We start from the raw sequence: 26,596 nt of genomic DNA on the forward strand, positions 1-26,596 counted from the left end.
AGTTTTTACATTAGCGATTTGCTTTACCTTATGTGAGCACATTTGCTTTGTTTAGCAACAACAGCAGATTCCAGAGACACTCCCAAAATGCCTTTGACCAATTTGCACAGACTAACAGCAAATCAAGGAAACCTTAATGGGTGGACTGTCAGATCTTATGTCCTAGTAGGACATGAGAGATCTCCATGCCTGAGAGTGACACTACAGGATTTTCTGCACTGTTCTGCCATGTTATTACAAGTTCTGCTTTATGTCTCCCTTTATTTGAAAGAAATGCCTCAACACAAACTCCACTTCACAGGTTATTTAGGACACTACTACATTAAGCTGTGCTCTCTTCTTTAATTTCTGTGTTCTGTTTTGTTTAAATGGTTTGTTAATGGAGGAAAGGATTCCTGGCATACTGATAGGAGATGACAAGACTACTGCAGCACCATCACAATAAATAAAAATCAATAGGTTTTCTGCTGGTGTTGGCTGTAAAAGAGAGTAGAGCTATTTATCAAGTCTGACAACAGGTCCAGAACTGCAGGATCATCATAGGCACCACAGCAAAAAGAAGAGGAACAAAATAAGAAATACTAAATAGGGAATCAAAGTTGGTACAACAAGATCACTAACATGTCAGCTTGTTTCAATACATAACAGCTGAGGAGAGCATGACAGGAACACTGGGAAATGTTTCTATTACTTAGAGCCTCTAGGTATTATAATTCACCAATTCCTCATTAATTCTATCTCGGATCAACTTGCAGTGATTGGTGTTGTTCCCACTTAAGAGATAAAAGTTGTTTCATGCACAGAAAATTTAAGTAGCTTCTGTCAGATCACCCACAGGCAGTCAAGGGCAGGGAAGTGACATTTCTTGGGTTTCCTGCCTCCTGTCTCTCATTTCTCATTCTTAGTGCTCCCACAGCAGTGGAACTATGGGGTTCATTCAGGGGTCTTACTGGAAAGAGCTTATTATATTAGATCTGCTACCAACTCCAGTGGCATCTCACATGGATGCTCTCCAATCTTACTGCAGGATCAAGCTTGTAAGTCTATTGCTTTATTCACCACCACTGTAGTATTTGTGTTCAATGCTATCCAGCCAAATCTTCCTCCACCTGGAGTGGACTCCTTTAGTAATCTTTACATGCTTGTTAAAAAAAGGGAGAACATCCAAGACATTGAAATCCATAAAAGCAAGAGCAAAATGGTGCACAGCTTTTAAAGACAAACTGAAAAAAGAGAAAGCTGTCAGAAACTCTTGAAAATTGTTACTAAAGCAACTCTCTGCAGACACACAGAAATCACTATATTGGTTATCCAACAACTCTATAACCTCTAGTTTCAGTTCATTTCCTGTAACTTTGAAAAATTCAAAATTTCTGGAATCATCTTTTCATCATTTGCTGGCTGGCTGTTGGAGATATTTGCTAAACTACAGGGAAATTCCTCAAGCTCAGTGAACTTCTCAGTGACATTACACCACTTCTTTGAAGTGACAAGGGCAAAGCTCACCTCCGCCCACAGCCCCAGGTGCCTCTGTGGAGCACTGCAGGTTAAACCTTAGCAATACACATTAGCTCTGTCTGGAGCCTTGTCCTCCAGCAGCCAGGCCAAGGTGGCTTCTCACTTCTCACTCTTGCTAGCTTTGAAACTGTCCTTTCTTGAGTTTCTGAAACAGAGATATCAGGAACCTGTGTCTCTGAACTCTCTGTCCCTTGGTGCATCTTTCATCTGAATGCAAGGAGCTGTTAACACTTGTTGCTCTGTCACAGGCTAGGAGCTCCCAATTTTTCTAGAGCATCCAGACAGACAAGCCTATGTTTGGAGTGGCACCAGGGGCTGCAGCACTCAAGGGGAACCCCTTTCCAAAGACACTCATGAGGTCTGCAGTGTCTCCAGCATTACTGTGGAGTCTGCACAGAGGAACTAAGTTAAGGCAATCATCCAGAGCGAAGAGAGTGGAAGACTTTGGTGTGGGATTTTGCCAAAGGAATTGATATCATGGAAGGAGAAATAAGGAATGTCCTAGTAATATTTATAAATATGTATAAAATAGCATATCTGGGATCTTATGCTATAAATTAGTACCAAATTTGTGTTTGTAATTCAAAGCAGAGAGGAAGGGTTTATTATAAACAGGATGTCTTGCAAATAATGCTGGATACTCTGTAGTATGGCCAATACTAGAACATGGTATTTTTGTTTCCATGCTGCTGTAAAGGTTCTGAGAGAGTACCAAATATGGGAGAGCTAAAAAGTGAGATCATAATTAATGAGCATTGATTTCCTTTGTGAAGTGTTGGTATGGCTTCTAAATTAGGCAACAGCAGGATAAGCACATGGGCAAGGACTTAAGTTGCATTAACTTCAAATCCCAATATTGCTAACATATTTGTGTAGAAAATGAAATGCAAGGCTGAGTAGCACATCCGTTCACCAGTGGTTCCTAATCTCACATGGGCTTACTGCAAGTGTCTGTGTAGGGATGGACAGACTTCTGGTGAAGGCGTGGGGGAGAAAAGCAAAGTTGAACCTTTCAGAAAGACCTGCTCCCCTCCTCTTTTTCCCACTTGCTGCTGAATGGGAGGAGAAAGTGACAATTTCCAGGTCACCCTAAGCCCATGCACAGTCACACACCTTCCCACAGAGCTTTGGAAGAGGCAGCACGGACAAAGCTGATTATCAGGCTAAAAATAAATATCTCAATCCTTGCACACAAGACAGCTAGCAGGCACTGGCCAGCCCTCCCTTTCACCTCCTACCATTACTCCTGCAGTCCACCTCCACCAACAAGCCATGCAGTTGGATTGGCCAGACCCTGCAAAGCCCAGCCCCAAAGCAGGATCCCTGAGGCTCCACTCTCTTGCCCTCACCGTGCTCCTCAGCCAAGCCTGCCTGGCAGGTGCTGGCAAAGGTTGCTCTCCACAAATTGAGGGGAGAGCAGCGTTATCTTTTGTTAGTCCACGAGCAAAGAGCCGATGACCTGCAGCAAGGCAGATTAATTTCCGCCAGCAAAATGCAAAACTCTGCTCTCCCCACCATGCCATGTGCAACTGATCGCTTGCATATTTAAACACCCTTGCCTTGCTGAAATTTTGTGATGGAGTTGGTGACAGAGCAAATGTGAGGGCGCATAACCAATGGCATTGTCAGTGGTGATTAATCAGCATCTCCGCCAGGCTGGCGGCCAATTAGAATTTACCATAATAAGGAGGTGACAGCCGGCGTTGCTAAGCGACCGCTGTCTATGGAGCTGGGAGAGCCAGACACATTTAGATGTTACTGTGGATTTCGACAGCGGCATGTCAAAACAACACAAGCGTCTGCCCAGTGGAAAATTTTACAACCCAGGACCGGGCACCGGAGTGAGGCATGATTCCCTTTCAGAATAAAACATAAAAAGGAAGAGGTGATTTTGGTTTGGTTGTTGTGGGGTTGGTTTTTGTAGTTCTCTTTGAAAGTAGACTTTAGCCAGTCAATCATTTATATACAGTTAATTAAGAGATATCGTACCACTGGAATAGGACTTTGTTACTGGGTAATGGGTTCCCATGGCTGAGGAAATGCTGATACATTTATACGAAATTAGCAGCAGGTCAGCACAGAGACATTTATTTTCAGTCAGAGGTATTTATCTGGCAATGACATTCTGTTCCAGTGACTTATTTTATTATATGAAAGGATTAAAGAATAAAAGGAAGAGGGAAAGGGAAGGAGATGGAGAAAAGAAAATAGACTGACAGCAGTTCCTGTGTTAACATGAGAGTTGCTGACTCTGCACATCAAGAAAAGCTATGTTCCAACTGGGAGCAATAACCTTTCCTGAACTTAAGCTTACTCCTAATAGGGCAGAGGAGAGGAAGGGGTAAGGGTCCTTCTTAAGTATGCTATACTTTCATGGAAAAACTGACTTAAACAGAAGAAGACAGAGAATCATATCTTCAGATGATCTATTTGGATTTTCACCCGTCTATGATCTGAACCATGCCATATGGAAGCTCTGCTGCATGTGCTCTTCAGGTCTAAATAAAGTGGCACAAAGTAGCAGGATTTACCTATCCTTAATATGGACCTACATAAAGCAGATGCCTGCACAAGTCTTCTAAATTATGAAAACGGCAATGTCTACACCTTACCTCTTTCAGTTTGGTATCGCTGAAGGCTGGGGTCAGGAGGCTCCGCACAAACTTCCATCTGTCATCACGAAGACAAAGGATGCTATCAAGCATTGGCTTGGATATCAACTTCGGCTTCTAAGTTGAAAGAAAACATAATTCAATTTTAACACAAATGCAACTACAGCTACTCAAGACTCTGGAACTTGGGAAGATTGCTCAGGAAAGGCATTGCACTGCTGCCCCACGAAGAGAGGTTCAAATCAGTCCCAAACACCAAGCTAAACATGGATGAGGCTGGAGAAAATTTCTCTTTTGCTGCACTCATTTTCTCTTGGGCTTTAAAAGTCCTGGACCAGCTCCTTTCTCAGACTGCTCTGGTTCTGATGTCCCTGGTGTTCTCCTGAGATCTCCTTCACTGAACACTGGCATCTTCCCTATCTTTCTAAGGTGACTGGCAAGAGGACTTGTCAACACTCCCTGTTTGTGTGACATGAGTGCCAACACACCGCATGCTGGTGTTGGTGGGGGACACCATTTCTGGTGACAGCTGGCAAGTCAGGCTGTTATATGCATTTTAAAAGTCTTCAGAAAACATGGTGATTAGAAAGCAAGTCCCAGTCCTTACTCTGTTTATAAGGAACACTCTCACTAAGAAGTTGTGGCCTGTGACTCTTATAGCTGCAGCAGTTGGTCAAATACAGCAACTTAAAGCACTGCTCCATGAAGTTCTTCACCAAAATGACTACTGTGAATTTACTGAATCTTCTCTGCCACCTAAGAAATTGTTGTCCAGAAAACAGTGATATTCACCAAGGAGTAAAAGGATATAAAAGACAAAAGAGTAAGCACATCATAAAACAACACACTTCTGACTGGAAGAAGAATCAGAAGATGTCCAGCTCCACAGCACAAAATATTACATCTCATACTATGTCAGAAGATATTTCCTAATTGTTCCTGAAGACCCCCAATAACAGAGATTCAATAACCTCCCCACTCAAACTCTTCTAGTGCTGCACTACTTTTATCATGGTAACACAATCTCTCCCTTTTGCTGGAACTTTTGTCTTTGTGCTGTCCAGGCATAGAAGTCTGGTTATTCTCCCTATGTTTGCAGCAGCCCATACATACAGAAGGCTCTAACAACCACTAAACATATTGCAGCCATCTATCCCACATAACACCATTTCACTCAACACATACTTATCAGTCATGCTCTCTAGGACTGTTTGCTCAGTGTTGGTACTGTTCCTCTGCATAGTCTTGCTGATTTGCTTCTTTCTTAAGGTACAGTCCCTGAGGCCCAACATGGTACTCCAGGCAATAAAGGATTTTATTCCCCCCTTCCAGGCTATATTCCTCTTATTCACCCCAGAATATTACATATCACAGCATGACACTGTACTCATGAACTGGTTTGTGGCTCCCTGCAACTTTCAAACTTCTTTCTGAACAATCACTCCCTAGGAAGTTATTCTCCAGCCTTTATCCTTAAAGCTGGTTACTCCCCAGAGCCATATGTAGAATGTATCCCTTTCGAACCATGACCATTCCCTTTAAGATTATTTGTGCAACTGGATAACACCACCTCAAATTTTAGCCCTTTCTTTCATAGCCTCTTTCATCCTTACCAGCTTTCTACATAAATTGTTAGCATAATCAGTGCCAACATCTAAATCATTAACAAAATTACAGAACAATTCTTGCAAAGAAGGCACCCTGTGCTCCTCCATTGCCTTCCAACAGTGGACTGTTCCAAAATACATTTCAGGCATTGTACACTAATATCCTCCAGAAAAACCACTCTAAGATTGATGGGTGTGGGCAGAAGGTCTGCTCTTCTCTGGTTACCAGGAGGTACAGAGACATTCATTTGTGCATGTGAGATCTTCTGGATATTGCAGCAGCAGTACAGTTCCCCAAGTTATCAGTAGAAACCGTGTCCATTTTACTGGGGGAGACCCAAACAAACCAATGATTTTGGCCATCTCAATGCCATCTATTGATCCCTTTTGTCCTCTGACCTTTCCTTTCAGTCCTTCTTTCATTACTGCAGTGCACGAAAAATGAATTCTTACAACCTGTAACACACATGGATTCTTTAATATCATTTTGTGCCTCACTATTTCTGACTTTATTGCCATTACATGCTATTTTTTAATCTTTTTTCTTGGAAATCTGACCTACTTTCCACTCTGTAAAAAAACAACTTCTCTTCAGGAGCCATGAAGAACTGGCAGTTTAGCTATGCTGGTCTTCCACTGCACTTCCTTAACTTTCCTCCTTATTGGAAGAGTTTGCACTTAATATCATTTCTTTAAGGAGCTGCCAGCTCTCCTTAACACCTTTTTCCTTTACACTTGCCAAATTCTTACTACACTGCATAAGCTTGTAAAAAGCAGAAGCCTATTTTATATTGCAAACAGGCTAATGGGATAGTTTTACATTCTCAGCAACACCCTCTAGTATAGTAAACTAATGTCACTGGGACAGCACTACAAACCAGTTTTGAGCAAAGATGAGCAGCTTTCAAGTAGAAAAGTACATATTAAACTGAAGGAAGATATTGACTACTGTCATCATTACATGACAACGGTAAAACAAAATAAGGGCACTTTTATAGTGTATGTATAGAATATTCTATTTTGTACAATAACAAGGGAAACCTTGGACAGGCTGTCAGAGCTGAAATATCCTGGACTGTTTTCTCTGAAGAGCCTCTTTAAATAAATAATCTGTTTTCTAATTTGTCAGTAGGTATCTTTCCTGAAGATCACAAGGGCAGCTAGAAAGAACATCACTCAGTGGAGCACTCCATCATTTGTTACAGATATTCAAAGGAACAGTGGAATCAGAACAAAGAGCCTCCAGACAATTGGAAATGAGCATCTTCCTGTCAGAAAGTCCTGTATGCTACCCTCTGCTCCACAGCTCTTCCGTGCTGCTAGGGCAGCCATTTACACTTACTCTTGACTCAGCTGGTCACTAAAGGAGTGTTCCTTCTATCTTCAGTGTTCATTTCAAACCCTGAGACCCAGACTGCAGTGCTCCTGAGTGCTCACTGAAATCATCAACAGGGAAAGTGCCTCAATCCTGTGAATGCATTAGTCCAAGAAATCAGGTCATTGAGTGCAGCCCCCAAATTAGCAAACACTCTCAGACCTGTGTTTCAACCACCAGCCTTCACCTCTGCCTTATAAAGTGGATATATCACATCACCTCCTCAGAAATGCTAACGAGACATTAACATTTCTGAGGCACTCAGGAACTACAATGAAAGAGCAGAATAACAATTCCCACAAGGAAATTACCAATTTTGTCTTCCAAGCAAGGTTTAAATAGCATATAAGAAAAAAAAAAAAAAAAAAACAGAAAAACAGAAAAAATTACAGGGCAACACTTGGAAAGTATTTTGCATCCAGTCCTAAATTGAAGGCTGCCCAAACTGTGCACTCTATAAGACAAATCTCCTTTGCAAGACAAAGCTCCACTTAGATAATAACAGATGTGATATAAATCCCACTGCGTTTGTCTTGAAAGCAAATTCCTTTCCTAAAACCAAACATTCACCCTAAAAAATGTTCCTAATTGCATAAAGACTGTATACAGCACATTCACAGACTCAGTTATTGAACAAAAAGCCTGTTAACTATAATATTATAACTACAACCCCAACTATAGCATTGCCTTTTTAGCACTCTGCTTTATGACAGCAATGCTCCCTTAACATAATTTTGGTGTGCACAATATAATATACATATAAATGCTGCAAGGAAGGAAAACCAGCTTTGGCCATAAATTATTTTACTCTGTATCTTTAAAACTGCGCACACAAAAATATTTTTGTGTTTATTGGAATACCATCAGCATGACTGACAGTGTATAGCAGATTTCATTTATCAAGTTTTCCTTATTGTTTCTGCAAACACTTTCCTCCTAATTGCATAACCTGTGTTGCAGGTTCATATAGCAGGAATGAAAATGGATTTGGTATGAGAATGAGCCTGAAATATCACAGTGAAAGATGAAGTGTCATCTCTTTCCAAATGGACAAAGTGCTATATGTATGTAAAAAATCTTGAGCTTATAAAAATCACCAAAAAAATTACCATAGGAGGCAGCCATAATATTTTCAGGGGTAGTATTTTGGTTTTCGGGGAGCAAAGGAGGTTGTTTTTAAGTCAAAGGCAATCAGGATTATGTTCCATCTAGCATTATCTAAATACTGAACAACTGCTCTGTGCTTCTTTCTCCTGTGTAATCAACCATTTCTGGTACAGCAATGCTCCATGAAAACTACTGGCAGCATGGTAATCTCTTGCAGTGTACCTGCAAGTGCTGCTGAGTTCCCACATTCACAGACATGCCATCAACCACAACAAGGAAAATTGGATTGATTTGCTTGCAAACTAATCCTTTAAAACATTGTTGCTTTTAAAAGAGAAAATGAAATAATATTTGCAGATGAGTGGCTTCTCTACAATTGATGCAAGAATTCCCTCCCCCACAAGGTGCTCCTCAGGATGACCCTTCAGACCCAGTTATTGGCTTGTTTGTCATGAGTCAGTTTGGCTTCCTCTGTGTCACTAAATAATTCAAGCAAGTGAATCTTTAGCTCTAAGGCGAAGTGGAACAGAACATCCCCTGTCCCCAAAGTTAAATCCCTTTCCCAAAAACAGTGGAAATATCCAAATTGCTTCTGGTCATTGTACATGTTCTTCTCTTGAACTGTGCTCAGGCCATGCCTGGGAGACAACTAATCAATACACAGCAAAACTGTGCTAAGAAACATGTCAAATGGATATCTGTAGGACCTATTCATGCACTAATATCCTGCCCCTGTTTTATCTTGGAGTAAAACTATAACCTTCTGTGATTCAAACAATATTTGCTCCTTTCCCAAGTTTGTCACTAGCAGGCTAGACTGAAACTCTGGCAGACAGCAATGACTGAACCTTTGGCAGACAGCGATGATTGCCTAGAGCAGAAAGAAGGGTAACAGCACCATTATGCTCCCTTAGACATCTCTTCTTATTTCTTTTGGCAGAAAAATGAGGAATAAAGTTTTCCCAGCAGAAGGTAGTTAATGCAGCCATGCACTCTATCCTAAAGAGATGAATCTTCAAAGAAGCTAAAGGGTACCTTTAAAGACCTCTAAAATCCACTCACCTCCTCAGAACTAGCTGCTAATCTTCTCCATGTGCTCTGACAACACAGTGAGAAACAAAACTCTATAAAAAACAAAACCTCAGACACTTTATTATCTTAAACTTAGACTTAATCATAGCCCACTCCTAACAAAACCAATTAAAAACAATTTACTTCTACAGCAGTAAAACGCCAGCACTCAGTCTGCTCAGATTCAAACAAGGAGATAAGCTCTAGAGCACCCAAAATCCCAAATCCAAACAGTAACTCCAGCACTAATTCTGGCATTAGTCATGCCTAGCAAACAGCATTTGCCTGCATGTAAGCTTTCTTCTAGTCCCACAGCTGTTGTGGGATCCAGCTTTAACTGGAATCCCATGCCCACACTCCCCTGAATTTTAGCCCCAATCTCAACCCTGCAGCCCACACCAATGAGAGCCATTTGCTCCCCTCTCCTTCAGCCTTTCTTCAGTACCCAGGGGGGTTTCAGTATCCAGAGTTAAATCTAACTCTGGGTTCCTTCACTTTTCCCATTTTAAGGAAATTTTTGGGGTAAATTCCCAGTGTGGGGGGGTCATCCTTCTCCCAGTGTGGGATGGCTTCCTCCCCAAGGCATGTTCCAGAAGCAATGAGCAGAAGTGCTTGCACATCACTGGGTTAACTTGTTCATCTTCTTATTTTCAAAAAGGTTTAATGCCCTTTTCTTGCTAAAAAGGCCCTTGTGATTAGACATTACCATCCTGTTTAAGAAATTGCATTTTTAAACTTATTTAATGAAATGAAAGTTAATAAAAAATGAGATAGAAAGTTCGTAGCTTGAAGACAAGACACTATCCCCATGCCTCAGACAGGAATTATAATAAAATCTGTTCTTAAGATTACTCATTCAACTCCCCTTGACTGACAGGTCATCACCACCAGTTCAGCCAGCAGGTGGAACCAGCAAACCCATGAACTGCCCATATGGTATTTCATCCAGTCAGTGGCAGTGGCGTGACACTTAACAGATCAACATAACACTTGCTCTTAAAAAAGGCAACAGAAAAAAAATCCCTGAGATATCTCCAGGAATACATCCTACCAAGCTTGCAGTAAGTAGATCATGAAAGTGGGAAGGCAGGAGATGCCTCCATATATTAGCTTTAAAGATTCCCTGTTAGTAAACTGATACAGGATATTCCTTGCAACTTCCTTGGTGTTTTAAGTAATGCTCAGCTCTCCCTTTATTCATGACATTCAACGACATATTGTGTGGTGGCTTTTGACTGAGCCAGGAAAGTACTGCATTGCATGTTTGCAAAACCCAAAACAGAGCTCATTTATGTCACATATGCCGTAGCTCATGGCTGTTTCTATCTGGAAGGCCCTAGCATACACAGATGTTATAGCCACATCTCTTCAAAGCATGCAAATTTTTTCTCTTCATAAATCATCTTGCTCATAATGGAGCAAGACCAACTCCTCAGCCCAAGATCCAAGCCTTTGCAGAGGGCAAAGGGCTGGCATTGCCCACTGAGGGCTGTGTGCCAGTGTGGGAGACCACTGGGCCTCTCTCAGCCCTCTGCTGTGACTGTGAGGGGCTTCCCATCCATGTTAAATCCGAGGGAAACTCTACACACAGGAGTTGTCTCTCTCTTTCCAAAACTCTGTTTCCAAATCTTCAGATGCCACACATCCCACACTGCTGCTCCCAGGCAGCTGAAATCAATCTTTCTTTGCCCATTAAAAAAAATTAATATTAAAAATTTAAAATTAATTTAAAATTATTTAATTTTAGTGGTAACAGACACTATTTCACAAACACATTGCTCAAAACCCTCCCAGATCACCAACTCTGTTAATAGTATATTACACTTTTGTCCCCTCTTCTTTATCAGTCTAAAACAAGTTTGATTTTAGTATGTGTTACTCAGAAGGTGATCTTACAGCTTCAGAGGGGAAACAAAAATCACCAAACTTACTCCAAAATGCTCATATTGCTTTGCAATTTCATAAAAGTGTCTAGTAAAAGTTTTCAGCTTAATTTGAAATCAACATGCCTGCAGAGAAGAGGAGAAAATGCCCATGGATTATCTATTTCATTAAGCTTTTAGGTTTTCCTTGGTCATTAAGGTTCTTCAAAAGAGTGTGACAGGGTAGAATTGGTTTCAGTGATTACAGCAATTGTCTTTCATTCTACTCTATAGATCAGACTATACAAAAAGGCATCTCCAAGCAGGTTCTTTTGTTATCAAGTCAGCATCTTCAACAAGTAATAACTACTATTCCTAATTACCCATTGGAAAAATGGCACAGCCAACCCCAGCTTACAAGCAAATACTGGCTATTTTTCCCCTCAGTGGCAAGCAGCCTGGAAACATCTGTTCTTGTCTTCCCTTAAGTCATGGTTTTGTCAATAGAAACCAAAGCGAGTCATTGCAATGAGGTAAATATAACCATCCATAACTGCTAAAACAAACACATATGGCCTCCTGCAGTCTGACCCAAACTGATGCAAGTCACACGTTCCATTTGTTGGTGCAAGCAACGCCAAAATTAAGCCCATGCATTCATGAGTTTGCATATGGTGGTCAGTTTGCACATTTGGGATCAAAACAATCAAAGCAAAGAAAAAAGTACTTGCTCCTAATTAATTAATAATTTTGGTATTATAAACAAACTCAGGTTGTACTAGAGAACCCATACTCTATAGACAGTTTCTGCTGAGAAGCAGTTGTTAAACATGTTTAAAGCCACTTTCCGGCTGACATAACTGGACTTTTTAATATTGGATAAAGTTATAAGACTATTAAAAGCCTCTCTGTTTATACACACTTCTCTTCAAGGAAAGGTTGAGGACCAGAAAGTTCCTTTTACAGTATATAAAGAGAATCTGGAAAAAAAAGCAGTCCCTCATAACTTTTGGTGCACATACATTGCCATTCTTTCAGTCATTGGCATATGTAGGAATGACAGGCAATGTCCATAAGAACGTTGGCTAGGTCTTTTATTCACATTGAATTCCATGCTCTGCTCATCTAGGGACACATCTGCAGTAACCTTAAAGCTTCTGGAGAACACCAAGAGAGATTGTAGGTACCACTTACCATCCCACTGCCTGTCCTCTTGGCTGCTGACTCAAATGCCTTGGGTGTGCAGCTAGATACCTCAGAAAAAGCTCACCAAAATGAGTACAGACTTATCCAAGCTGCCATGACAGCAATGTAGGAAGAGTGCTACATTTCCTTAAGGTCTCACCATCTTTCTTCTCATGGACGTAATGACAAAACATATTCCAGAAGAGAGGTCACTACAGCTGTGATCAGGGATTACTCTCTTTCTTATAACTGCAGAGTGAAAGAAGTCATGGTAGCAACCCACTTTCAAATGATCATTGACAGAACAAAAGCCACAGTGAGGGGAAAAAGTTGTAACTCCTTCCTGTGGATAAGGATAGGAAGAAAAATGAGGAAATAAGAATAATTAAGGAAACAATTATTACAGCAGGAGTACAGGTCAGGGGGAAGATGGTCTGAGGCCTCTTAGGCTGCAGAGATTCTCTAACTTCACTTTCATGAATGGTCATAGGATTTGGCCTTGATTCAACAAATAAGGCTGCAAGTGCATAAATCACCCATAAGTTTCTAGGTGGGGTACTTCACAGAGAGGTGAGAGGACTGCCTTGGAATGATTTCCAGTAGGTAAATATGTGAAATTCTTTCCCTTGCACTCTGGGCAATTTGTCATGGTGGACTGCACTGGTGCAGCCTGGCTCCACCACTTTGTGATTCAAAGAACCATGTTTATTGCTGTTACATTTTCTGCAGTGCCTGAGCCACCAGCCCATTTCAAAGGCACACGTGAGGGCCATCTCCTCTCAAAACATCATATTCATAGATCTCCTACCTTGGACAAGGTTCGAAACTGCTAAGCTTCCATTTGTTGATTTCAGTTGCTGAAATCAGCAGCTCCAAGGGATTTGAGGTACCTCAGAACATTAGCTATGGCTGAGCAAGAGCTTTAAATCTGTATTATCAAATTAAGCTCCTCAAATAGGGGTTAAATGCTTAGGACCTTCTGGTCACTAGCAGAGGTAAGAGAGGCAGGTGAAGGGGAGGCTTAGCAAGGGCTTAGTTTAAAAATATCAATTGCAAGCAGCGTTTTTATTTGGAGAAAAGTATATATAAGAAATGTCACTTCTTCATGTGCTTCATATTTTATTGACAATTTTAGTTTGACTTCTTTCACTCAGGTGCTGCAATACAGAAATAAAATTATATACAGGCCTGTGTAGCTTAAAATCTCAAAGCACCAAGAAACACTGAAAATAAACAAGTGGCTAAGTAGCTAACTATGACCAAAGGTGAAAAACAATTCAAAGGGTTTCTATCAGTCTTCCAAGTTGCCATGTAGCACCTAAAACATGTTGCCCAATACCTCATTTCCCATGTGACAATATCCTGATACACAAAACATACTTCAAACTGTCAATTATCTACTTTGAAACAGAAAATTTGGGATTAATATGGCAAACTGATGATCTCCAATATGTGCAAAATAACCCAAGGAAAAATTATTTCACCTTCTCCCTCCAATGCCAAGAAGAAAATTTCAAAACAATGTCAAACAAAGCCAATAAAAGTTTTCTTGTGAGGCCTTCTAATGGTTTAAAAACAAAAAATGGGTTCAAGATGATATTTAAATCAAACTACTGGAAGAAAAGGGCTATTAAAAACTAAAAACATGAATACAGCTTTCAGCTTAGGAAGTCAACCATGGGCAGTCAGATGTTAGGGGGACAATTTACAGGAAAGCACTTGCTCTGCTCTTCTGCTCCTTCTCTAAGCATACGCTGCTAGTCCAAGTCAGAACATTCCCTGGCTAAATACTTTAATTTTTATGTTACTTTTCCTTTGAAAAGTCATTCAGAAAGAAAATTCCAGGTCAGCTGTAACAGCAGAATGACAAGCTGTCAACAACTCACATTTGCAATACCTGCTCAGCTGAAGAATTTGAATTCCTTGCCTTCACAATTCTTTCTAATTACATTAAGTGGATATTTACACATCAGGGAAAAAAAATCCAAATTTCATATACTAAGATTCCCACATCTATCTGTCAAAACATTAATGTATTTTCCTGATAGCAGTAGCTGCTTTCATTCCTCATTTATTTGTCCCTCAAGAAGAGCTAGGCTATAAAACTTCCTCAGGAGTTGCACAGCACACTTTCAGCATTTTACTTTCCAAGATTTCATATTTGTGGTTATTGCCTAGTTTCAATCAAATTTTTAAAAAATCCTAATTTATGAAAACATGTTTTGACATGTTTATATGAAATAATGTTTGTGCATTTGCCTCTTACAAATTAATTTGAGCATATCCAGAATTAAATGCTTGTCATAAGATAATTTCAACAATAATAAAGTCCTATTGTGCACAGATAGCATTACAGGACTTATCATGAGTTCCCTAGAGCTCACAATTTCTGTAAAACAGCTTTAATTCACAAGCTACCTGTAAGCAGACTGTTCTCACATCACTCTTACCAATTTCTTCAAGGAGAGAAGTTGAAACACTCCTGTGAGTATCAGCAAGTAACTCATCAAAATAATTTAACAGTATCAGCTACTTTTGTATTCTTAAACATTTAGACTTGTAATATGAAGCAGTGTGGATTATGAAACACAAAGCATGTCACCGTATCTTGTTATCTTAAGAGTTCTAGGATAAGATAAAAGGTTAAAAACAACAAAAACTCCACAAACTGGAGTCCACACCACAGAGCTCACAGATCCCTTTCTGGCCAAGCAGGCCTCCTTCAGGTGATGCAGCATTTAGGGGCCCTGTTCCACTACTCTAGCTTCAGTTTTAGTGCTATGACATGAAACCAGAGGGGTGCATCAGAACCTGAATTCTCCCCACTCACAGTGCCCCAAAAGCCAGCAGCAGCATTTTGGGAACAGACAAGCTGGAAACACACATGAGGGCAGAGCAAGATTTGGGATTTAGATTCCTTTTTATCAAGTGCCTGGGGAAGGAATGTGTGCCAGCCATGAGAATGAGACACCTGCAACCTTGCCCTGAGGACCAACCTCCAAGAGCCAGGCACACACAGAACAGCAATGAACAGCCTGGCTGCAGGTTCTGCCTCCTGGACTCCCGAGTGAGAAAGGAAAGAGGCTTCACTCTCTGGAAGGAGCAGGCATCAGTGAAATTGCCAGGCTGCACCCATGTTCAGCACACACATCACACTTGACTGCATGCACCCAGACTGTTATTTTTACTTGCAAGTTATTAGAATCTGCACTTCCAAGGGCAGCTTTATTGGTGGGTGGGAGTTGCAGCTCCCAACCATCAGTGTTGGCCAGCACAGCATACACTCCCACATCACAAGAACTCATTTTGCATCTGTACAGCTGCTTCTCTCACACTTGAGGCTTATGCTGAACACCCCCAGCATCAAGCAGCCTGAAAAATAAAAGGATGTTGAAACTGGAAAAAAAACCCCTCTGAGACATGTCTAAAACCCTGCTGATTTTTTTACTTAGAATAAATCTTAACTCAAGGACAAACCGAAGTTTTCATAACCACAAGTGACTGTCACTGCCAATATAAGATAAATGTTACCACAAGCATAAAGGGAAGAGCTGAAAAAAGTGAAAAAAATGAGAAAATGAAAAAATGAAAATGAGTGCCATCCAGTAGCCAGGGCATTTAACAGAACATGTAATGTGACACAGTGAAACACCAGCTAGGGAGGGTACATTCCTTTTAAAAATTCAAATCAAACATTAAACAAAAATAAAACCAGAGCTGGTGAGAGAAACTTAAATAAAGTCATGAGGCTTGCAAGAAACTGTCAATATTGCAAAATCAATTTCTTTCTCTAGGCTTTCTGGAACAAAAGAAGGAAAAAAGTTCTAGAAACTACCTTTTTATAGATTTTTTTTAATAGATGTTGGAACAAAAAAAATTTACCTCTCAAATTGAAACTATTTTTTTATATTAAAAGCTGTAACTGAAACAAATTATTTCAATCAACTCTTTATTTTTATTTTGGCTTTAAATTCTTCAAAATCAGATATGACATGAAAATTCTGTCTTCCACACATTTCCTAATCAAATCTCAGAAATCACTAGAGCAAAGGTTTTGTTTTTTAAATTCTTACCGCTGACAATATGGTATGCCATCAACACCGACTGCAGTCAATTACAATTTTATTTGGAGGATACTAGAGAGCAAAATAAAGCATTAAGAGGTTTGAAAATCTTAATATTAGTGTAGTCTTTGTATCCTAAAGGAGATGCAGAAATGGGTCCAAGTTGATCCAGTTCTTTAGTTATGTTATCATATTCAATTTTTTCCCCCACAGGATCTCTGTTTGATTTCTCACATTTAAGATTTCTAGAGGAAATATCCAGAAAGTTTTTAACATCGCACATAAAAACCCCAAAACCTTTCATGTGAAATTATTCAGTCACAAACTGAAGGTTCTCCCCCTTCAGACATAAAGCTCACACGATGACTTGTAGAAATTCTTTGTCATTTGTAGAGTTCTGTCAGCAGAGAGCGATAGCAGTAAGTCAGTCTCCTCTAATATTTTTTTGTTGAGTCTGTGTTTACTCAGATTCTTCAGGGGCTTATAAACTTAGGCAGTTTGGTCAGATTTTCAAAGTGGTTTTTATATCCAGCCCTTAACACTAGAGGGAACAAAGCCAAAGCCAAAGCAATAGACTCTGGGTTTATTTTCCTCACAATCGATAAATAACCTTAACTTTTCCCTAGGCATGGTCTCCAAAATAGCAAGACCATTTTGACTGAAAAATTCTAAATGGAAAATACTAATTGAAGCAGTCAAACTACGATAATCTACAGAAAGGAAAACATTGTAATGGGAGACATTGGGCAACTTTAATTATAGATCTCACCATTGCCTCTGCAGCTTCTTTGGAACTGATGAAATACCAATATAGGCCTGATGACATTTCAACTTGACTGAAGGTCAATGACTGGTTAAACTGGAATGTTTCTGAGCCACTGTTAAATTATTCAGAATTATTTTAGGAAAGCTGCATAAAAAGTGCAAGAGTGCAGTTTTAGCTTCATCTAAATGCACACACTGAGAATGGAAAAGGAAATGGGGAAACTGTCAGTTGCAATTGCCTTGAAAAGGGAAAAAATAATATCTTGTGTACCTTCAACTTAGAATTAATCTAGCAGAAGAGAAGACTGCAAGATAGTTCTTGTTTTTAATATTATTTCCCCAAACCTTTTACTCCAGGAGCAAGCATGAAAGGGAAAGAAGAGGAACGGAACATTAGTTCAGTAAAGAACATAATTATTTTTGTTACTGTTGCCTAACACCAGTGAGAAGAGGTTGGCAGGAGTAAATAATTAACAATAATAGACAAGGCCTTACTTTTGCTGCAGGACAGCTGTTTCCTGATCTCACTACATATGTTGCTGAATGTGTCTGTGAGGCTAAATGGAGTCTCTTGGAGCCACCACCAAGACTTCAGAAACAGATGAAGGAACATGAAAACGCACAGTGGCCAAGTCTCGGGTTGCTGATGATAATTGCTGCCCCGAGATGTGTAGGATGTCTCTGTTTCGGCCCGCGCAACTGAAGAGCGAGTCTGGACTCCACTTTTCGGTCTTGAGGTTGTTAATTAATTCTTATCTATAAAATTTTCTTTCTGCCCAGCCGAGATCTGTTCAGCAAGGCAGCTCTGAGCACTCTGACTGCCCCCTAGGCGGTGTTGTCCTTTTATACTACAAACTACATATATCATATTTACACTTAATTCCCAATACTTATCACCTATGTTAGACAGTGCACTTCTACTCTAGACCAATCTTAAAGTGCTAACATCGCTGCAGAAAATGGAGGACAAGAAGAAGGAGAAAGGCTAGACACATCCAGATTCTTCCATCTTGTCCCCATAACTCTCATACCAAAAATCTTAAAATCTACATTTTCACCCTGTGATCATTTTGTTATTATACCATTCAAACCTGTGTGACTTTCACGTCCTCATACAAAGCTGACAACTTGCTCTAAGGGTCAAAAACAAATCTCCAGGTGTTCTGAGCAGCATGCCAAGGTCTCCGAGCCCCCTGGCAGGGACCTTGGCAACTCTGGACACCCAGAGGGATGTACTGAGCTCCGACAGCCTAGTGTGCTCGCAGTAAGGAGCACTCATTATGCTGGAGAGCTGTGAGACATGCAGTGTAAAAACTGGAGTTTTACACCCCTCATCCTCCTCCTTTTCCCTTCTAATAGTGGTGAATCAAATGCTGACAATACATCAGCAGCAGTGGCCAGTGTCCTGTGACTTCCCTTGCTCATGGTCAGGAGCTGTGCGTTCACAGCACAGTGCTTCCACGGCACCCCCACAACCCACAGCAGCACCACCTTCCCGTCCCAAGGCTCAGATCAGCCAGTATTTGCATCAATTATTCACAACAAATGGTGCCAAGACACGTGGTTGCTATATAAAGGAGAATCCGGGCTAGAGAGTGAAACAATACCTGCCGACTCATTCCTCACTTGTGACCCTCCACACTTGTAGCTGTAGCACACAGTCAGCTCTGAGGAGCTCACAGTCTCTGAACATCCTCTCTCATGGAGGTTTCATTCTTGCAGAATGAAACTTACATAGTGTGGGTCACAAGCAAAAAAAAACCAGAGTTGCAGAAATTTTCACTTAGCACAGAGTTAATTGCTAGGTGGAAGAGAACTTTCCAGGCTGTGGTCAGAGGACAACTGCAAACCAGCTGCACCAATATAAGATGCTACAACCCCATCAGCTGTTCATCGCTCCCCCTCTATTGGAGATAACCACCAGTGAAATGGAGCTGGTGGAGAGCCCTTGGGAGCACTCCTCTGCTTCAGGGCTAAGTCAGCCTGCATGGCTTTGAAAAAGTTCACACTGACACAAAGATAAGTTATCTTCTGAGCTGGACCAGGGAAGGAATGCTCATGTGATTCATGCTGCAGATCTTGCTGTGGAAACAATAAGTCCAGTTAAGACATCTCAATAAAAGGTTGTTAGCACTGTGCTAGGAAAGGACATTATCATTATATCAAAAACTAAAAACTATAAAAGGACCTTTCATACTTTTAAGTTCAAATATAAACATAAAGGCAGGCAAATGGATTAAGATATCTGTCTAAAGAGAGAACTATTCCCACTAGTTTGAAGATATAATGCTACCTTTAAAATACTTTAAATGAAGAGCAAAATCTTGCAAGGATTAGCATAATAATTACCCACATGTATCACATTAACTCTCACTGAAGAGGAATGGACTTGTGCACACACAAGAGTCCCCAGACAGAACTATCACAGTCAAAACAAAAAGTTTATGCATAAAAATAACCCAAATCAAAAACGCCCATCTTCTGGCATAAGCTTTAATAGAAAGGATTCAAAATGGAATGGGGTGGGAACAGATTTGTGGTCAATGGAGTGAATGGGAGAAATGATGCTCAGATGCAATCTCTGGCACTGGAAGTCACCACAGCACTGGGTGCTGGAGGCCTGGCAGATAAGCCAGAAGGAAGATTACTGTCACTGCCTGTCCTGCTGCTCTGTTTTGAATTCTGCTGCTGGCCACCTTTGAAAGAGGGCACTCAACCAGGCTAAGCAGATCTTAGGCACGATACACAACAACCATTCAAATATTACATACTGCCATATCATATCTACTCCAGTGCTGAACTACCAAACTCCAGGTATGTTCATGTAAATCACCTCTCTGTGCTGTGAAACATCACTTCTGTAGACTTAAGAGCGTTCCTGTACCATCAGATGCTTCAAAAGGACTTTTTGTACATGAGCAGCTGAGTTACCTCCAAATGTGGTTAAAGACATGAAAACAAAGCAAAGTACTGGGTCTGAACTCTGACTGCTCAAGAGTGTGAAAAGGCAAACTCGGGTGCTGTGATCTGAGCCTATGTCAATTCTGTAACAAGCGACAGACTAATTACTCCTCTAAACAAAAGCAGACTGGGAAAGGCAAGAATCAAAGGACATGACACTCTACTATATGTCAAATATAGGAAAAATGAAGAAAAATGTAAACCAAACAACCCGTCTACTACTGTCAAGTAACATTTTCAGAAGTCAGAAATGAAGGACTGGTAAAAATCTGTGATATTAGACTGAATAAGTTTCCCAAAAAATATTCTCACAGGGAATGTCCAAAGAAGTAGGATAAATTGAATTTCCCTTTAAAAAGAAACAACAAATCGACAGAAATCAAAGGTCAGGACCAGCAAAGATCAGCAAAAACTGCATTTGCACTCCACCTACTCATAACACAGTCAGCTAAGGGAAGGATTAGATAAGGAAGCAATAATGTATTTAAACAAGCAAAAACATTAATCAGACTTACGATTTCACATATTTTATCCAACAGTAAAACATGTTCTTTAAACAAGGAACACAGCCCTAAGAATAGACTGTCCTTTCCTGCCTGTAAGTGTTGTTTCCCTTCAATGTTATTATTCAGTATTAAAAAAAAAAAAGTGCTGCAAACCCAGTAAATAAATAGCCAATGCAGGTTTGATGAAAGATTGGCTCAGAAGACTGCTTTTGGCTTGAATAGAAAGATATGCTTTCATCCTGTTTTGACTATACTCATACATTTACCTAACATAATTGGATGTAGTTAATATTGCAGGAGCCTTCAAGCAGCGCACATTTCCCTCATTAGTGGGTTTAAAGCCTTAATGATATCTCCTGTGCTGCAGAAAAGCCCAATGCAGGCTTCAAAAGTGATTGGCAAGTTTCAACAGGAGAAAAAAAACTGGGGGAAGGGAAGGCAAAACGTAATAGTACTCTGATCTTGTCCTCTTCAGTTGTTTAGAAAAGGAAATCTTGCAGAATAATTGAATAAAGAAGAAAACAGAGGTGAGGATAAACAAGCCAAAACAGATAATTTCAAAAGCTGACCTCACAGTGATTCAAACATGTGGAAGGAACTGGGAGTGGGTAAAAAGGGGGAGTGACCCTTCACATACCTGCAACACACAAATACATACTTAGTCCTACACAAACTCCTGATGGCACAAACAAGTGCATATGCACTGCATATTGTCAAATCAGCATCTTCCTGCACCTGCAGCAAAATCACCTTTTCATAGTTTCATTATGCAGTATTTCCCACCCTCCCTTCAAATCTCAATAGTTTGGCAGGGAAGCCTTGCATTTAGGAAACAGAATGTCACAGTATACCACTAACAAAGCACATGCAAAGGGTTTGGGGTTTTGTTGTTTGTTTGTTTTGTTAGGTTTTTTATTGACTAATTTTGACCATTTTCCAGGAAGAGAAATTTCACAGGCTGATTTAGCTTCAAAAGAAGCGTAATTATGTACAGCTGTATTCAGTATTTCTTGACTGCCTTGAACAAGCAGTGAAAGGGAGATTTGCACACATTATCAGCCACTATCATTAGTGCTGTAAAGTACCTAATCCATCTGGTGTTGTGGTGTCTACCTAGGAGCAGGTATTGAACCACTGATGGCTGCAGTATAACAGCAGAAAGGGAGAGTGCTCAAAATTAACAAAACAACACAGCTACCCAAGTTGTTTCTTGATGGTGAATTGTCCTTGGGTTTGTGCTCTCCCACGGTTTTGCAAAGCATTTTTATGTGTACAGGCATGGAGAGTGGAGAATTAAAAATGTAAATTTCATCATGTGGTTTTGCAGTCTTCACAGGGGAAGAGGTAGCAGGATACCATGGTGATGGCAGCACTGCAGCCCATTAATAAACCAGAGAAAGACTCAGGGATAGATTCAAATACTTAGACCCATGCTGAAAAATAACTCATTTCATAATAACTCCTGTGAAAAATAAGAGGACTGTGCATCTCAGCATCAGCTGTGGTCTCAACATGCTGACTCATCATTTCTCCATGGGGGGGGGCAAGGAAAAAGGAAACCTGTTTTTAAGTCTTCTAGCCTCCTTACAGTCAACTGCATTGCTTTTATATTGCCTAGGTTTATGGCCCATAGCATTTGAAAACAGACAGCCCATGCCTGGAAAAGAGAAAAAGTGGAAAGTTTTTATTTTGTATTTCATCTGTGTGCAACCAATCCATTTCCAGCCCTTCACACAGGGAATCAGCCAGTTTTATTTGCAATCTTACTTGGAAATGTGAAAAATATTAGTGCTCATTTACTCAGTTAGAGATTCATAACTCTCAAGAAAACAAATTCATATGACCTACCTACACAACAATAGGTTAGCCAGTTAAAATAGCAGCCTCACTGGAAGTGTGGCTTTCTCCAAACCCAGCCACAGTCTGGCCCCCACTGCTGGGGAATGTGCTGAGAGCTTCCTCCAGGCACAACAACACAGGAAACCCTCCTCAAACTGCCTAAGCCACCACTCAAAGGAAATTACATTGTCAATTAGAGGGTATCTTCAAGTCAGTCAACAGGACCATCCTCAAATAAATTGACTTAAGTAGAGTCAGTGTTTAAAGATTGATTGCTTGTAAGCTGCTCTATGGCAATGCAGCCTACTGTTATTTGTATCTTCCTAAACTTTCACAAGTCTTTATTGAATACTCAAATGTTTGAGAAGAGGCTGTGTTCACCCTCTTTTCTATGACAGGCAAAGAGAAAACAAAGTCTCCCATTTAATGAAAAATCCCAATTCTGGACAGAATAAACATACTTGTGTAAATACGCAGTCACGGCCCCCTAAATTAAATGAGAAGTAAGAAGGTGCACAGATGTGAGCAAATGCTGACATCCTTTTATGAATTGGGGAGCTGTGGTTTAGGAGTGGTACTCCCCAATTCTGTGCTCCCACTGAGATTCCCCAAACCATGCTGCCACCCTCCTGCTTTCCCCTCTCCCCGCAGCAGGATGGAGAGGGGAACTGGAAAAGTAAAGATCAGGTTGAGAGAAAGTAATTTACTGGAACCAGCAGTGAGATAAGAAAATTAACAGTAACAGCAAAAATACCAGTGAGAGGGTACAGGAAAAGAAAGGATTCACATGGAAACATCCTGAAAATAAACTGGATGGCTCCTTGCACCACATTTACTTGACCAGAAGGAACCCCCTCTCCCCAGAAGAGAATCCCGTTCCCCCACCCCTGGCAATGATGTGGCATGGAATAACCCCATGGTCCTGGCCATGCCCCCTCCCAGCTACCCAAAAAACTTAACCCTGTCCTGGCCAGAACCAGGACAACAGGTAAGCAGAAGCAGGTGCCAGGTGTTCCAAAGGTAAAGACAAATGAGCTCTCCCACTTCACAGGACACAGGTTTCACTTGGTTTCCTCTTCTGAATTAGAATCACAAATAAAACTTACAAACTCGGGATGATGATCCTCAAATACACTCAATTAAATCTGATAATGCTAACTTTTCTACTTTAGCTTTTTTTAATACTTCAAAGAAGACACTTACTTAAAAGGGGATAAAAAAGAGCTTTTCATTATAACTTTTTAATCTGCATTTCTGAAGCTTCTTTTAAGAACAAACAAAAACCCTCCCTCCACAGCCATTTGAATTAGTAGATAAACCAAATCCCAACCCATTGCCATCAGTCCTGAAGCACTCACATTCACTAGTGATACTCTTCAGCTGGAAATTCCCAACATATTCTTCTACATTTATTAAGGTGACAAAGCACTTCCTAAATGCTTTGTCCTTGTGAACACAGGAATTCTGTAGGAAGGCCAAAAACTGAGGTTAGAGCTCCAAAATCCTGACCTAGAGCCCAAATCACAAAACCAGACTTCTTCTCACTGGGATTTCAGAGGATCAGGTGGCTCACAGAACACAGTCTGCTAATACATCAGCCCTTTTTTTAAGGGTAACTGAAGCCAAAGTCTGATTAATTTTACAGCCAAGAGCAGTGATCATTTGACAACATTAGTTTTGTGCTATTAGCTTCAGCATATGGGGAATAAGGGACAATTTGTTGTGCATGCATAAAAAGACTTGCACAGTGTGAAAGAAATGACCCTCTCAATATTTATTATTTTAATTTTCAAATGCCTACTGCAAGCATATGCACTGCTACTTTAAAACATTTAAACAAAACTGAACTTAACTGCTCAGAAAAATTAACCTGCAAGCTCTCAAAGCAAAAAGGGGAAAGAAAAAAAGGAAATCCTGAATTAAAAGTGATTTTATGAGGTATAGAAGGCTGCAAAATAGTTACACATATATTGACCAAGCTAGAAAGGTATTCTACTATGTCTAGAAGACAGCCATGGAGACACACTTGGGAAAGAAAGCACATGTTAGGGTTGTTTACCCTCAGTGCTCCTGAACCATCAGGTCCAAACAAGGATAAGAGCCCTTGCTCAGTTTCCTGGCACTGGAAAATCATTCAGGCCTCTGGGCTCATGTGCCTGTACAACAGCACCCACAAATATGCAGTCAAACAAATTAATATTAAACAGAAAAGTGCCATACAGCCAAATTCATTTCTGCTAACATGATTACCTTTCTCTACCAGTGCTGTACCAGACAAGCTTTCAAACCAGCTATGATCTAGAAGCTGTATAAAACTGGTAGGCAAAAAAGTAAATCTTAATAAATTCACTGCTTGGACACCTTTTCACTTATCCTCCCAAGGCACAGAATGATTCTTGGAAGCACAGAATATTCTCAGCTCAGTGAGACGAAGGCTTATTGTACATGTGGCAGGATTGATGCTTGGATTTGTCCTACAAAGCCAGGGAGGGAGGGAAGAGCATCTCAGCTCTGCATCACAAACAACTGGATGCTCAAGGCACAGCATGCCACCAGGCATGATGGCTTCACTGCATCAGCAACTGAAATGCCACCGTGCCATGCACAAAGAGGCAGATTTTGTGACATTTCCATAGTAAGATATAGCACAATTGAGGTCTACAGTGCTCTAGGGAATGGAATTGAGACTCAGGTTCACCTCAAATCACAAGGAGATCCCAAATCAATATATGTGTATTTGTATGCATCCACAAATACACACAGATATGTATTCAAGCTCACATGCAGACAGAGCAACTCATCATGGGACATGTTGGCTCCAGAGGTTATGCCAGTCACCTTCCATGTCCTTTATTAACCAAACAAAAAACAAAATTAAATGGAATGAAGGAGTGGAAAAATGAAAATAAAAAAATCTAAACAGAATGAAGCAGTGAAAAAATTTAAAGCACATTCCTTCTCTCTGCAGCCACCATGTATTCAAAACTAAATATCACAATCAAACTATTCACACACACCAGATCGTCACTTGTGTACGAAGCCATCCCACTGAATGGTCATTTTAAAGCAGGGAAAAATTAAGACCTCATATACATACATATATATATATATATATATATATATATATATATACATATATATATATATGTGTGTGTGTGTGTGTGTGTGTGATGTTTTCTCACTTGTTTGACTCATTTTCCAAGCACTGACTTGCCTGCTGTCACACTGTCACTGGAGCTCCAAAGCATGTGCCCATGCAAAGGTAAGCTTCCAGTGAGGTTCATTCATCCCCTGTTTACAAACTGAGTTCATTGAACTTTACAACAATAATTTCTAAGTAAACAAAGAAATTCACATGAAAGGATGAAGATGACATTGACACAACCAGAAATAATCTTAGGAAGTTTAACTTGAAGAAAAGAAACATTTCTAAACCAAACAACCAAAGGGTACAGGGTCAAGGCAGCATGCATATGTTTCTTTTGGCAACACTGCAGAACTTTTCATCCCTTATGAGACAACATATGAGTATGTTGGTGGATTCGTTTTTTAAAATAAAACTGTAAAACTGTATTTTTGAGAGAGACAAACAGCGCAGCCCATAAGCTGAGTAAGACACCAGGTTTGGATAGGCAACTGAATTACCACTTTTTACTGCAAGTCAGCACATCAGTGGGGTTGATGCCTGTTCTCTGAAAGTCAAGGCAGAAGGCAGCAAGAAAGATCTTGCACAGGACATGCATGTGATGCTTTACTTGCAAACGGTGAAGAACACAGATGCACACCAGCCAGCTCCTGAGCTGAGCTGTTTGAAGCCAGTTCTAACATCCCAGTCCTGCTCTGGAGACACTTCATCATCATCAGTCAGTGCAGAGTCATCTAAAGTTAATATGTTGATTTCTGCTGGCTGAGGTCCTGACCCAAAATTCACAGAATTACAGGATGGCTGAGTTTAGAAGGGACCTCTGGAGGGCATCTTGTATCAAATTTAGATAGATCTTTGGATACAGTAATATACAGTTTTCTTTCCTCTAGCAAGAGACCAGAAAGCCAGTTCACGAATATGTCAGGCATCCTGGACCACAACTGAACAAAATGCAGAAAATAGGTTCCTTCCTACTTGG

General features: G+C 40.4%; 1 protein-coding gene across 10 annotated transcripts in view; it reads right to left on the minus strand.

The window, feature by feature from the left end:
* The window catches only part of TBXAS1 (thromboxane A synthase 1), a 265,426-nt gene that overhangs the window by 100,015 nt on the left and 138,815 nt on the right, over positions 1-26,596 (minus strand). For all 10 annotated transcript variants that reach the window (XM_074539045.1, XM_074539043.1, XM_074539047.1 and 7 more), the window contains one exon: positions 4,131-4,247. In XM_074539045.1, the coding sequence (XP_074395146.1) occupies positions 4,131-4,247 (117 nt within the window). The remainder of the gene's footprint in view (positions 1-4,130; positions 4,248-26,596) is intronic.

This window comes from Zonotrichia albicollis, chromosome 4 (genome assembly GCF_047830755.1).
Source record: "Zonotrichia albicollis isolate bZonAlb1 chromosome 4, bZonAlb1.hap1, whole genome shotgun sequence".
Taxonomy (NCBI): domain Eukaryota; kingdom Metazoa; phylum Chordata; class Aves; order Passeriformes; family Passerellidae; genus Zonotrichia; species Zonotrichia albicollis.